The sequence below is a fragment of the Tachyglossus aculeatus genome, chromosome X5 (assembly GCF_015852505.1).
Source record: "Tachyglossus aculeatus isolate mTacAcu1 chromosome X5, mTacAcu1.pri, whole genome shotgun sequence".
Classification (NCBI taxonomy): domain Eukaryota; kingdom Metazoa; phylum Chordata; class Mammalia; order Monotremata; family Tachyglossidae; genus Tachyglossus; species Tachyglossus aculeatus.
The window spans coordinates 15,078,657-15,091,136 of record NC_052097.1 but is presented as its reverse complement, the minus strand read 5'-3'; the positions used below and the strand labels follow the sequence as shown (position 1 = coordinate 15,091,136).

The window sequence follows — 12,480 nt, the reverse complement described above, 5'->3', positions numbered from 1 at the left end:
TCTTCTCCTGCTACTTTTCCTCTTCAATATCCTCCTCCTCCTTGACATCCCTACCTTAATGACTTTATGGGCTCTATTTCCCCACCCTGGAATGTCTTCTCCACCCTTTTGATCTATAATCTTTTGGTATTTATGTCCCGATCCATAATTTATTCATTTATATCATATATATATATATATATATATATATATATATCATATACATTTGTCTCTCCCTCTAGACTTTACGCTCTCTGCGGGAAGTGAACATGTCTACCAAATCTGTTATATTGTACTCTCCCAAGTGTTTAGTACAGTGCTCTACACACTGTACTTCTTCTTTAAATACCATAGAGTTGTTTCTGACCCATAGCGACTCCATGGACACACCATCTCCAAAACTTTCCATCTGCTGCCATAAAGTCATTTTGGTATGTGTATCCATAGAGTTTTCTTGGTAAAGATATGGCAGTGGTTTATCACTGCCTTCTTTCACTCAGTAAGACGTTGAGCTCTTCCATTGTCTTTCTCAAGGTTCTGATCACTTGATCGTCTGTCTTTGACTCTTTCCCATGCCTCTGCTGCCCAGAACAGGTGAATTGACTTCGATGCTTCGACTTAGACCTTTCCATCTGGGTAACCCTACATGGCATAGCTCTAAACTTCATCAGCGTATACAAACTCTCCTGCCACGATAAGTTGTCTATTTATAGGACAACACAGTAAGCGCTTAATCAATGCCATTTACCAATTGATGGATTTGCCAAATTGTGCCCTTTTCCTCCTTTTCATCTCCAACAAAAACTGACCCATTCTATGAGGCTTTCCCAGATTTATTCCACTTGACTGCAGACCGCTAATCACTCCAGTCATCCTTACCACTTATAGAATCCCATCTCCATGCATAATGCTTTGTTTTTCATGGTATTTGTTAAACACTAACTAGGTGCCACTGTAGTATTAAGCACTAACTAGGATATGCTCTACACATCAACTTTCCTGAATGTTTCTGACCAATTCTGATGCATCTGAAGCATTGTGATCTTGTGGAAAGAGCATGAACCAGGGAGTCAGTGGACCTGGGGTCTAATCCAGCCTTGCCATTTCCCTTCTGTGTGACCTTGGGCAAATCATTTCACTTATATGTGTCTCAGTTCCCTCACCTCAAAATGGGGTTTCAGTACCTGTTCTCCCTCCTTCTTAGACTGTGAGCTCCAAGGGAGAGCTAATTAGACTATATCTACTCCAGCACTTCTTACAGTGTTTGGTATATAATAAGCGCTTAACAAATGCCTTTCTTGTTATTACTTTCTCTTCCTTTTCCTCATCTTCACTTTCTTCCTGTTTCTCTTCTTTTCTCCTCCTGCTTCTCCTCCCCTTCTTCTCCATTCTCCTTCTCATCCTCTTCCTTCTGGAATTCAGCAGATTTATTCTGTCAAATCTAGGCAAGATTCCTTATTCCTTATTCAACTTTCCTTATTCCAGACATATTATCTTATTTCTAGCCAATGCTTTAGCACAGCGTTTGGCTCTTAACAAGAGCCTTATTATTACTAATAGATGAGAATCTACCCCATTTTTAAAAGACTCTAGGGAAGGCACATTTATGAACCTTCCAATGTTTGATATTTTTCCCTCTCAGGAAATGATTTCTAAAACTGAACCTAAATCCTCTTGCTGTAATTCAAACCTTAGCCTTGGCAGAGAGAGAGATCAGCAGGTCAGTATCCTCCATCTGATAGTCTTTCATATAGCTGTGAGCAGGAAGCTAGTAGCTCCTCTGTCTTCCTTACAAACCATATACTGGTATGGGGTTGGAGGGAAGAGGGACTCTCTATAGGAAGGATGAATAAAAAATCAGTGAGATCATGAGAAGCAGCGTGGCATAGTGGATAGAGCATGGGTCTGGAAGTCAGACAGTCACGAGTTCTCATCCCGCCTCCACCACTTGTCTACTGTGTGATCTTGAGCAAGTCACTTAACTTCTCTAGGCCTAAATTCCCTCATCTGTAAAGTGGGAATTAAAGCTGTGAGCCCAATGTGGGACAGGGACTGTGTCCAGCTTGATTAACCTGTTTCTACCCCAACGCTTAGAACAGTGCTTGGTAAGTGCTTAACAAGTACCATTATTGTTATTATGATAGATCTTGGGAAGCACAAGTCTGTGGGCGCAGGATCTTAGGATCATATTCTCCCAAGCACTTAATACAATGCTCTGCACAGAGTAAATGCTCAATAAATACCATTGATCGATTGATTCATTGGACGTCAGAGAAGCAGTGTGGCCTAGTGAATAGAGCAGGTGCCTCAGAGTCAGAAGGGCCTGGGCTCTAATCCCTTCTCTGCCACTTGTCTGTTTTGTGACCTTGGCAGAGTCACTTAGTTTCTCTCTGCTTCAGTTCCCTCAAAGGTAAGATGGGGATTAAGACTGTAGGCCCTATGTGGGACAGGGGTTGTGTCCAACCTGATTAGCTTTGATTCTACCCCAGATCCTAGTTCAATGTCTAGACCATTACAAGAGCTTGACAATACAAAAAATAATAAAATAAAAGTCAGGAAGCTGTATTAGGAAACACTTTTGCAGTTCCTCTTACTTCTAATCTTTCTTTGAACCCTAGCATTCACCTCAAGATCTACTTTCTGTTTCTGGCAGCTAATGTGGCTATGAGGTATGGATGGTAGAAACAGATGTATGGTCATTAAATATATCCTGCTGGGCTTTCAGACCAGGAAGGAGATGGAGGTCATTCTCCATCTCCATTCTCCAATGTTGCATTCCTGCTGATGTATGGGACGTCTCTGATCGGCAATTCCCTAATCACAATCTTGGTGTGGACGGACTGTCACCTGAATTCTCCCATGTACTTCCTCGGGGCTAATCTGTCCTTTCTGGAAATTACCATCACTTTCACAGTTGTCCCCAAGATGCTGTCCAATATCTTCTCACCAACCAAAACCATCTCTTTGGTGGGCTGTCCTTCTATTTCCTTCTCGGGTCCACAGAGTTCTTCATCCTGGCCATCATGTCCTTTGACTGCTATGTGGCCATCTGTAGCACGCTTAGATACTTCACCATCATGAGCGGGCAGGTCTGCCTGGAAATACTGCTCGGTAGCTAAGTTGACATCTTCTTGGTCATCCTTATGCCCACCGTCGTGAGCACCAGGCTGCCCTTCTGTGGTCCCAATGTCATTGACCACTTCTTCTGTGACAGCGCTCATGTGCTGAAGCTGGCCTGTGTGGACATAACCCTGGCCCAGCTCGTGGACTTTGGCACCTCCGTGATCTTGCTGTTGGGTTCTTTGCTGTGGACTGTGATGTCCTACACCCTCATTCTCGCCACTATCCTTGGTATCCCGTTAGCCCAGGGGAGGCAGAAGGCCTTCACCGTGGTCTCCCTCTACGATGGTAGCTCAATTTTCATCTACGTTCGGCCCAGGAAGGGACACATCCTGGAGTTCAAGAAGGTCACCACTGTACACAACACCATTGTGACCCCATGCTGAATCCCTTCATCTACAGCCTCTGGAACGAGAAGGTCAAGGATTCCCTGAGAGTTGCGCTCAAAAACATCTGAAGATTTCTAAATCTTAAGGACCCAGCACTATATCCTTAAAGGCAAGGCCAAGTACAGTTGAAGGGAAAGAGAAAGTCTGCATTGTTCAAATGTCTGTTTAGTTCATCAGTCTTGATAAGTCATGTGGCCTAGGGGATAGAGCATGGGCCCGGGAGTCAGAAGGACCTGGGTTCAAATTCTGCCTCTACCACTTGTCTGGTTCAGTCTCGCCCATGTCATGTCTGTCCTGGAACTCCCTCCCTTTTCACAACCGTTAGACAATTACTCTCCTTTCTTTCAAAGCCTTACTGAAGGCACATCTCCTTCAAGACGCCTTTCCCGACTAAATCCTCATTTCCTCTAATTTCACTCCCCTCTACGTTGCCCTAATTTGCTTCCTTTATTCATCCCCCCTCCCAGCCCCTCCTATGTACATATTTTATGTACACAGAGAAGCAGCATGGCATAGTGGACTGATCACGGGTCTGGGAGTCAGAAGGTCATGGGTTCTAATCCCAGCTCCATCAATTGTCTCCTGTGTGACCTTGGGTCAGTCTCTTCACTTCTCTGGGCCTCATTTCCCTCATCTGGAAAACAGAGATGACGACTGTAAGCCCCATGTGGGACAGGGACTGTGTCCAACCTGATTACCTTATATTTACTCAGCACTTAGAACAGTGCCTGTCACATAGTAAGTGCTTAAGAAATGCCATAATAATAATATATTAATATTATTATTATCATATCCACAATTTATTTATGTTAATGTCTATCTCCCACTCTAGACTGTAAGCTCATTGTGGGCAGGAACTGTGTCTGTTATATTGTTACACTGTACTTTCCCAAGTGCTCAGTTCATTGCTCTGCACACAGGAAGTGCTCTATAAATATGATGGATTGATTGTCCCTCAGAGGAGCAGCATTACAAGTAGAAAGAGAACAGGGCTGGGAGTCAGAGGACCTGGCTTCTAATCCCAGCTCTGCCACATGCCTCCTGTGTGACCTTGGGCAAGTCACTTCTCTCTGCCTCAATTACCTCATCTGTAAAAGGGGGATTTGGTATCTGTCAATAATAAGGGTGGTATTTTTTAAAGCTTACTATGTGCCAAACACTGTACTAAGAGCTAGGGTAGATACAAGGTAATCAGCTTGAACCACGTGGGGCTTACAGTCTTAATCCCCATTTTATAGATGAGGTAACTGAGGCACAGAGAAGTTAAGTGACTTGCCCAAAGTCACACAGCTGACAAGTGGCAGAGGCGGGATAAGAACCCATGACCTCTGGCTCCCTAGCCCGGCCTCTTTCCACTAAGCCACGCTGCTTCTCTGTTCTGCTTCCTACTTGCCCCTTCTCCTTCCTTTTTACACTGTGAAGCCTGTGTGGGAAAAAGAGTGTATCTGACATGATTATCTTGTAAATTCCCCTGTGTTTAGGACAGTGCTTGACACAGAGTAAGTGCTCAACAAATACAAAACCATTATGATATTCTGTTGCTTTCCTCTGCCTGAAGCCAGCATGGTCTAATGGAAAGACCCTGGGGCTGGGAGCCAGAGAAACTGGGTTCTAATCCCAACTCTGCCAGTTGTCTTTAGTGTAATCTTGGGCAAGGCACTTTACTTCTCTGTGCCTCAGTTTCATCATGTGTAAAATGGGCATTCAATACTTGTTCTCTCTCCCTTTTAGACTGTGAGATCCATAAGGGACCGGGACTGGGCCCAAACTGATGATCTCGTGTACAGTGTTTGACACACAGTGAGTGGTTTTTTATGGTATTTGTTTGTTTATGGTATTTGCTATGTGCCAGGCACTATTCTAAGCGCTGGGCTAGATACAAAATAATCAGGTTGGTCACAGTCTTAATCCCCATTTTACAGATGAGGTAACTGCAGCACAGAGCAGTGAAGCGACTTGCCCAAGGTCACATAGCAGACAGGTGACAGAGCCGGGATGAGAACCCAGGTCTCTCTGACTCCCAGGCCCATGCTGTATTCTACTAGGCCAATCTGCTGCCCAACAACCACATTCATTAATATTATGTGCAAAGCACTAGACTAAACACTGGAAGTACAGATGACCGAGTGAAGAATAAGGCTGGGAGGTGGTTGGTGACAAAAATATGGAATTTCCCAGGTGCTTAGTACAGTGCATTTCACCGAGTGTACATTCAATAAATAATCAATCACTACTACTATTACTGCTACTAGTAAACTACCACTAAACACTGGGGCAGTGGGTTTTCAAATCTACTCTGGGTGTCTGCAAAGTAATTTGAACTGTGACATTGTTTAAGTTGGAGTTGGTGGAGAAAGTTTCAGTAATTAACCTCTTGGGATTTCTCACTTCAGGCATGTCCCCCAAGAATGAAGAACGTAATAAGAAAGTTCTTCTGGATCTTTCAAGGATTACACTTTTTCCCATGAGCTGATGCTGAGTTCCAAATTGGAAATAATAATAATAATAATAACAATAATAATAATAATAATAATAATAATGGCATTTGTTAAGTGCTTACTATGTGCAAAGCACTGTTCTAAGTGCTGGGGGGATACAAGGTGATCAGGTTGTCTTATGCGGGGCTCATAGTCTTAATCCCCATTTTACAGATGAGGGAACTGAGGCTCAGAGAAGTTAAGTGACTTGCCCAAGGTCACACAGCAGACATGTGGTGGAGTCAGGATTAGAACCCACGACCTCTGACTCCCAAACTCGGGCTCTTTACACTGAGACACGCTGCTTCTCCATTTCTTCATTTCTTCATTTGATGCATCATTTGCTTCAAATGATGAAACATTTGATGCAAAATGTTAGTGTGATTGTATTGTTAAACAATACTGGCTTGAAAAGGGCCAGTCTAGAAGCTTGTGAGCAGGGAACGTGTCTAACAACTTTGTCATATTGTACTCTCCCAAGTGGTTAGTACAGTGTTCACCACACAGTAAGTGTTTAATAAATATGATTGATTGATTAATATCCATCTCCCCCTCTGGATTGTAAACTCATCGTGGGCAGGGAATGTGTCTCCCAACTCTGTTGTATTGTGCTGTCCCAGGCGCTTAGTACAGTGTTTTGCACACAGTAAGTGCTCAACAAATGCCATTGGTAATGATTATCCTCACAACGGCCAGGTGAGATACAGTGACATACTCATTTCACAGATGATTTCATTCATTCATTCAATCATATTTATTGAGCACTTACTCTGTGCAGAGCACTGTACTAAGCGCTTGGGAAGTACAAGTTGGTGTGAGCTGTCCAATTCAGAGTTGGTATTAAAATCTAGGTCTCCTGATTTACAGCCCCATGCAGCAAGCAAGTGCCAGAGCTGGGATTAGAACCCAGGCCTCAGGCTCCTAGGCACATGCTTTACCCACTAGGCCATGCCGCCTCCTGATGATTGACTAATAATATCTTTCTCAATAGTGGGTGAACTGGCCTCAAATACAATAGTATAAAAATCTTCCATCGCTCAGGAAATATAGATTATATCAGAGATCAGAACATCTCCAGGCATTAACTCCTCTGAAGAGCAAATGGGGTTGTATACTGTCCGGTAAATGTTAATCACATATTTTTTTCTTCTTTTTTATGGTATTTGTTAAGCATTTACTATGTGCCAAGTACTGTACTAAGTACTGGAATAGATACAATCTAATCAGGTCAGACACAGTCTATGTCCCTCATGAGGCTCACAGCCTTAACCCCCACTTTACAGATGAGGTGACTGAGGCACAGAGAAGTGAAGTGATTTGTGCAAGGTCCCACAGCAGACATATGGCAGAGCCGGGATCAGAACACGGGTTCTTCTGACTCCCAGGCCCATATTTTCTCTGTTAATTCACACTGCTTCTCTAACTTCAGAACTGATGGGTGAAATAGTGGTTATCTCTGTCTCAAGGCAAAGCATCTGACTGCCTTTGTATAACTTAAGCTGGCCTGCCAGTTTATGTCTCTTTAAAAACTGGTATCCTGTTGTCAGAGCAAATCATGGAGAATTATTCTTTGGCAGAGATATGGTAAATCTGAGAACCTCAAATCTTGTCACCCAGAAGGCTTAGCAAACGACTGGTATGGAAATCAGTGGGTGGTACACGAATGAGGTGAGTCAGATTTTTTTGAGGCATCCTGATGAAGACTTGTCGAAGGTACTAGCTGACATCTTATCCTCTCTGCAGATTCATGTTATTCAATGGTTTACCTACAGCAAAAGTAAGCCAGCATGACGTAGCGGATAGAGCATGGGCCTGAGAGTCAGAAGGTCATTCATTCATTCATTCAATCGTATCTATTGAGTTCTTACTGTGTGCAGAGCACTGTACTAAGCACTTGGGGAGTACAAGTCGGCAACATGTAGAGACAGTCCCTATCCAACAACGCGGGGTCACAATCTAGAAGCGAGAGACAGACAACAAAACAAAGCAAAACATGTAGACGTGGGTTCTGATCTCGGCTTCACCACTTGTCTGCTATGTGAACTTGGATAAGTCTCTGCAATTCTCTGGGTCTCAGTTACCTCATCTGTAAAATGTGTATCAAGACTGTGGACCCTACGTGGGACAGGGACTGAGTCCAACCTGATTTACTTGTATTCACCCCAGTGCTTAGTACAGTGCCTGGCATATAGTAAGCACTTAGCAAATACTATTATTGTTATTATTATTATTATTATTATTATTGTTATTAAAGTGACACAGAGGGGCGGCAGAATGGAGTCGAAAATCTAGGTCTTCCAATTCCCATCAGAGAACTCTTCTGATCCTCCCTAGTGGTTCTTACCTCAATCGCCCCCTCTCCCCTCCTTGGGAGCAGACCTTAGTACCCTTTCCCAGCTCCCACTGAGTCTTGCTCGCAGGGCTTCTGCCCCAGGACCTGATTCTCATTAAAAAGGCAAGAACCTCTGGGAAATTCCTGTCAAAACAATAGTACAAGGGTCAAAGAAATCCCAGAGGTCTGATAGGCTAGGATTGTACCCACAATCCTCCTGCCAACCCTAACATGAAATATAAGACCAACAACAATGACCAACGACTGGATCAGACCATCCATCTCAGTAGAATACTTCGGGAGGTTTTCCCTTCCTGACATCCATTCTCATGTTTACGGAAGTGCCACCCTGTTTCCCATATTATCCCATTTGCCTTCAAAATATTCTTCTTCCCAGCCAGATATTAGTTTAGAGTGAAGGAAGAAGGAGGGGCATTTCAAAACGACCCATCCCTTCCCTTTCTTATTTATGGTATTTGTTAAGCGTTCACTATGTGCCAGACTATGTCTGACCTGATTATATTGTATCTATCCCAGTACTTAGTACAGTACTTGGCACATAGTAAGTTCTTAGTAAATACCATAAAAAGAAGAAGAAAGTATGTGATTAACATTTACTGGACAGTATACAACCTTATTTGCTTATCAGGTTAGACATGGTCACAGTCCCTGTCCTTCATGGGGCTCCTAGTCTTAATTCCCATTTTACAGATGAGGTATTTGAGGCACAGAGAAGTTAAGGGGCTTGCTCAAGGTCACAGCACATATAGCAGCAGTCACAACAGACAAGACTCCCTTTCAATACTCCTAGAAAGTTAAGGGAAAAATCGATCTTCAAGATCAGACATGCACAGCTTTTCCAGTCTTAAGTCTGTGTTCCTGACTACAGAGAGATCAAACAGCAGACTTTTATGAAGTCTGAGATCTGTGTACATGCCTTAACCAGGTGGGTTATTGTTTCTGTTTCATTGTAATCCTGCTGATTCTCCTTTATCATGTAAGGCCAAATCTGTACGGAAGGTGGGGAAATTCTCCAGCAACTTTCTGGAAAGAATGGTGATTCCAATGGGTTTGCAAACGCACGAGTCAATAGCATTTATTGCCTGCTGTATGAGGAACACTGTACTAAGTGATTGGGGGCGTACCACACAACAGAGTTCTCAGAACCACACAACAGAGTTCTCAGACTCCCCCTCTGTCCACAATTAACTTATGGTCTAGCTTTGCAGAACACATGTGCCTTAAACAGAGAGGAAAATCCAGTTGTTCACTGTCTAGATGAAAGGAATGGAAATCATAGAGTGGAAGAGTTGAATGAGACACCAGTCAATCCAATTAATAGTATTTATTGAGCATTTACTCTGGGGCAGAGCACTGTATTAAGTACTGGGAGAGTAAGATAGAGTCAGAAGACACTCTCCCTGTCCTCAAAGAACATTCAATGAGAAGACAGACATTAAAGTGAATAAAAGGAAGGGGAAGAAATTGATTATAAAGATATGCACGTGATAATAATATAACGGTGGTATTTTAAGCACTTACTATGTGCCAGACACTGTACTAAGTGCTGGGGTAGATACAAGGAATTGGGTTGGACACAGTCTCTATTCCACATGGGGGCTCACACTCTTACCTTTTATGGAAAAGGTAACTGAGGCACAGAGAAGTTGAGTGATTTGCCCAAGGTCACACAACAGAGAAGTGGTGGAGCTGGGGTTAGACCCCAGGTCCACCTGTCTCCCATGCCTATGCTCTATTCACCAGGCCATGATGCTTCTTTATTTAATTGGAAGACTTCATTACCATCATCATTGTCATTTTCCTTTTTATGGTGGAAGTTGGAAAATAGGACTTACTGAATTACTAATGTCGGGGCCATGGAGTCTGGAAAAGAAAAATCATCTGAGTGACTTTATAATTGCACTAGGAAACTGTGTCTCAGTATGTTCATTCAGACAATGGGGAATAAATGCCCATTCTCTCTTTAACTCAGACTTAGAACCCCATGAGGGACAGGGACTGTGTCTGAACCGATTGTATTGTATTTTCCCCGGCGCTTAGCAGAGAGGTTAGTAAATAATAATAATAATAATAATAATAATAATAATAATAATAATACGGTATGTAATTGGCTCTATTGCACACTTCTTCCTTAATGGCTTGTCAATCTCTCATCCTAGTGTGAGGACGAAGTTATGAGTCGAAGGCAATGGACAACCAAACCACTGTGAATGAGTTCATCCTCCTGACTGATGACCCCCATAGCCAACCTTTCCTCTTCCTGGTCTTCTTCCTGATTTATGGGATCAACCTAATGGGGAACCTGCTGACTATGTTGGTGATCCAGATTGGCCCTCACCTCCCCACCTCCATTTACATTTTCCTGAGTAACCCGTCTTCTTAGATGTTGGCTTTGCTTCCTCCACAGTCCCCAGAACGCTGGAGAACTTCCTGTCGGACCAGAGGTCCATCACCTTCCCCGGGTGTGAAACCCAGATTTTCTTCCTCTTCCTGTTGACCTCCGTCAAGATCTACCTGTTGACCGCCATGGCGTATTACTGTTACTGGGCGAGCTGCCAGCCATTATGCTACACTGGAAGCTTGGCCTTATAACTCTAGCTGGTTCGTGGAGCTTGGCTAGTGGGGTCGTCAATGTGGTGGTCAACACCCTCCCAGTGTTGTGTTTAGACTTCTGCGGGCCCAATCAGAATCCCCACTTCAACTGTGAGTTGGAATTGCCCCCACTGTTACAGATCTCGTGCTCCAATACCTTTGCCAGTGAAATGGATAGCCTCTCCCTGGGGGTTTCGCTGGGACTCGTCTCCTTCCTGCTCACCCTCATCTCCTACATTCGCCTCATCTCCGCCCTCTTCCAGATCCGCTCCTCCTGTGGCCATGGCAAAACCATTTCCACCTGCTTCTCCCAACTGACTGTCATCCTTCTGTTCTACAGGACTGCGTTCTTCCAGTACCTGAGGACCCCCTCGGCACCCACCCCCATGGCTCTGGACTGGGTGGTCTCCGTTCAGTACAGTATCCTCACGCCTATGTTGAATGCCATAATTTAAAGCCTGAAGAATTGGGACGTGATTAGAGGCCTGGAGAAACTGTTAAGAATGTTCTGGGGTCCAGCTGCTGTTCTGAGAAAGAGGTAGTAATAGTAGCTGGTGATAACACTTATTTAGCATGCAAAAGTTAGTGTGCAAATCACTATTCTAAGAGCTAGGAATGAAATACATGCTTCAGTGTACGCATGATCTCTCATCCCCAAGGGGCTGGTCATTGCTGGCTAGAGGACTCCTCAGGAATAGAACTGGAAGGGGTCTTGAGAAGTGTACAAATCCAACCCCCCGAATTGGCATCTTGGTATCATTAATGCGGGTGGGGGGCAATTTGGGTCAGTAAAGAGCTTGGGTTGTCGACCAAATGATTCTAAGATAAGGGGGATAGAAAGGCAGCCTGGGCTAATAGAAAGGGCATGGGATTCAGAGTCAGGAGACCACGGTTCTAATCCTGCCTCTGTCACTTATCCGCTGTGTGATCTTGGGTAAGTCACTTAATTTCTTTGTTTTGCGGTTTTCTTATCTGTAAAGTATATATTAACTATCTGTTCTCCATCCCTCTTGGACTGTGAGTACAGTGTGGAGTAGAGGCTGTTTCTGATCTGATTGTATTGTATCTTCCCCAGTGCTTGACACGTAGTAAGCGTTTTATATGCCATTTTTAATGGTATTTGTTAAGTATTTACTATGTGCCATACACTGTACTAACCACTTGGGTAGATACAAGTTATTCAATTTGGACACAGTCCCTACCTCACATAGGACTCAGTGTCTTAATCCTCATTTTACAGATGAAGGAAAGGAAATACAGAAACGTTAAGTGACATTTCCCAGGTTACACAACAGACAAGAGGTGGAGCTGGAATTAGAACCCAAGTGCTCTGATTCTCATGCCCATGATCTTTCCACTAATATCTTTCTTCTCCTCCTTCTTCTTCTCCTTTTCCTTCATTTTCTCCTTCTCTTCCTCCTCCACATCTTTCTCTTCCTCTTCCTCCCCCTCCTCCTTCTTCTTTATGAAACAGAGGTACAGAATCAGTGGTGTGACCTTGGGCAAGTCACTTAGCTTCTCTGTGCCTCAGGTAGAGACGGAGGCACAGCGAAATTAAGTTACTTGTCCA

The 12,480-nt window shown here is 43.7% G+C and overlaps 1 protein-coding gene and 1 pseudogene across 1 annotated transcript; both read left to right on the top strand.

Moving 5' to 3' along the window:
* Positions 1–359: 359 nt before the first annotated feature.
* On the top strand, positions 360–5,956 carry LOC119947626 (annotated as a pseudogene).
* Positions 5,957–10,506: 4,550 nt separating this feature from the next.
* On the top strand, positions 10,507–11,365 carry LOC119947625 (olfactory receptor 5V1-like). Its single transcript, XM_038769205.1, has 2 exons — positions 10,507–10,684; positions 10,794–11,365. Exons 1-2 carry the CDS (start codon positions 10,507–10,509, stop codon positions 11,363–11,365), a joined length of 750 nt encoding a protein of 249 aa, XP_038625133.1.
* Positions 11,366–12,480: the final 1,115 nt, after the last annotated feature.

Coding starts and splice junctions, on each gene's coding strand:
- LOC119947625 (XM_038769205.1), top strand. CDS start 10,507: ATGGACAACCAAACCACTGTGAATGAGTTCATCCTCCTGACTGATGAC. Junction 10,685..10,793: donor CTCCATTTACATTTTCCTGA/GTAACCCGTCTT, acceptor TGTGAAACCCAG/ATTTTCTTCCTCTTCCTGTT.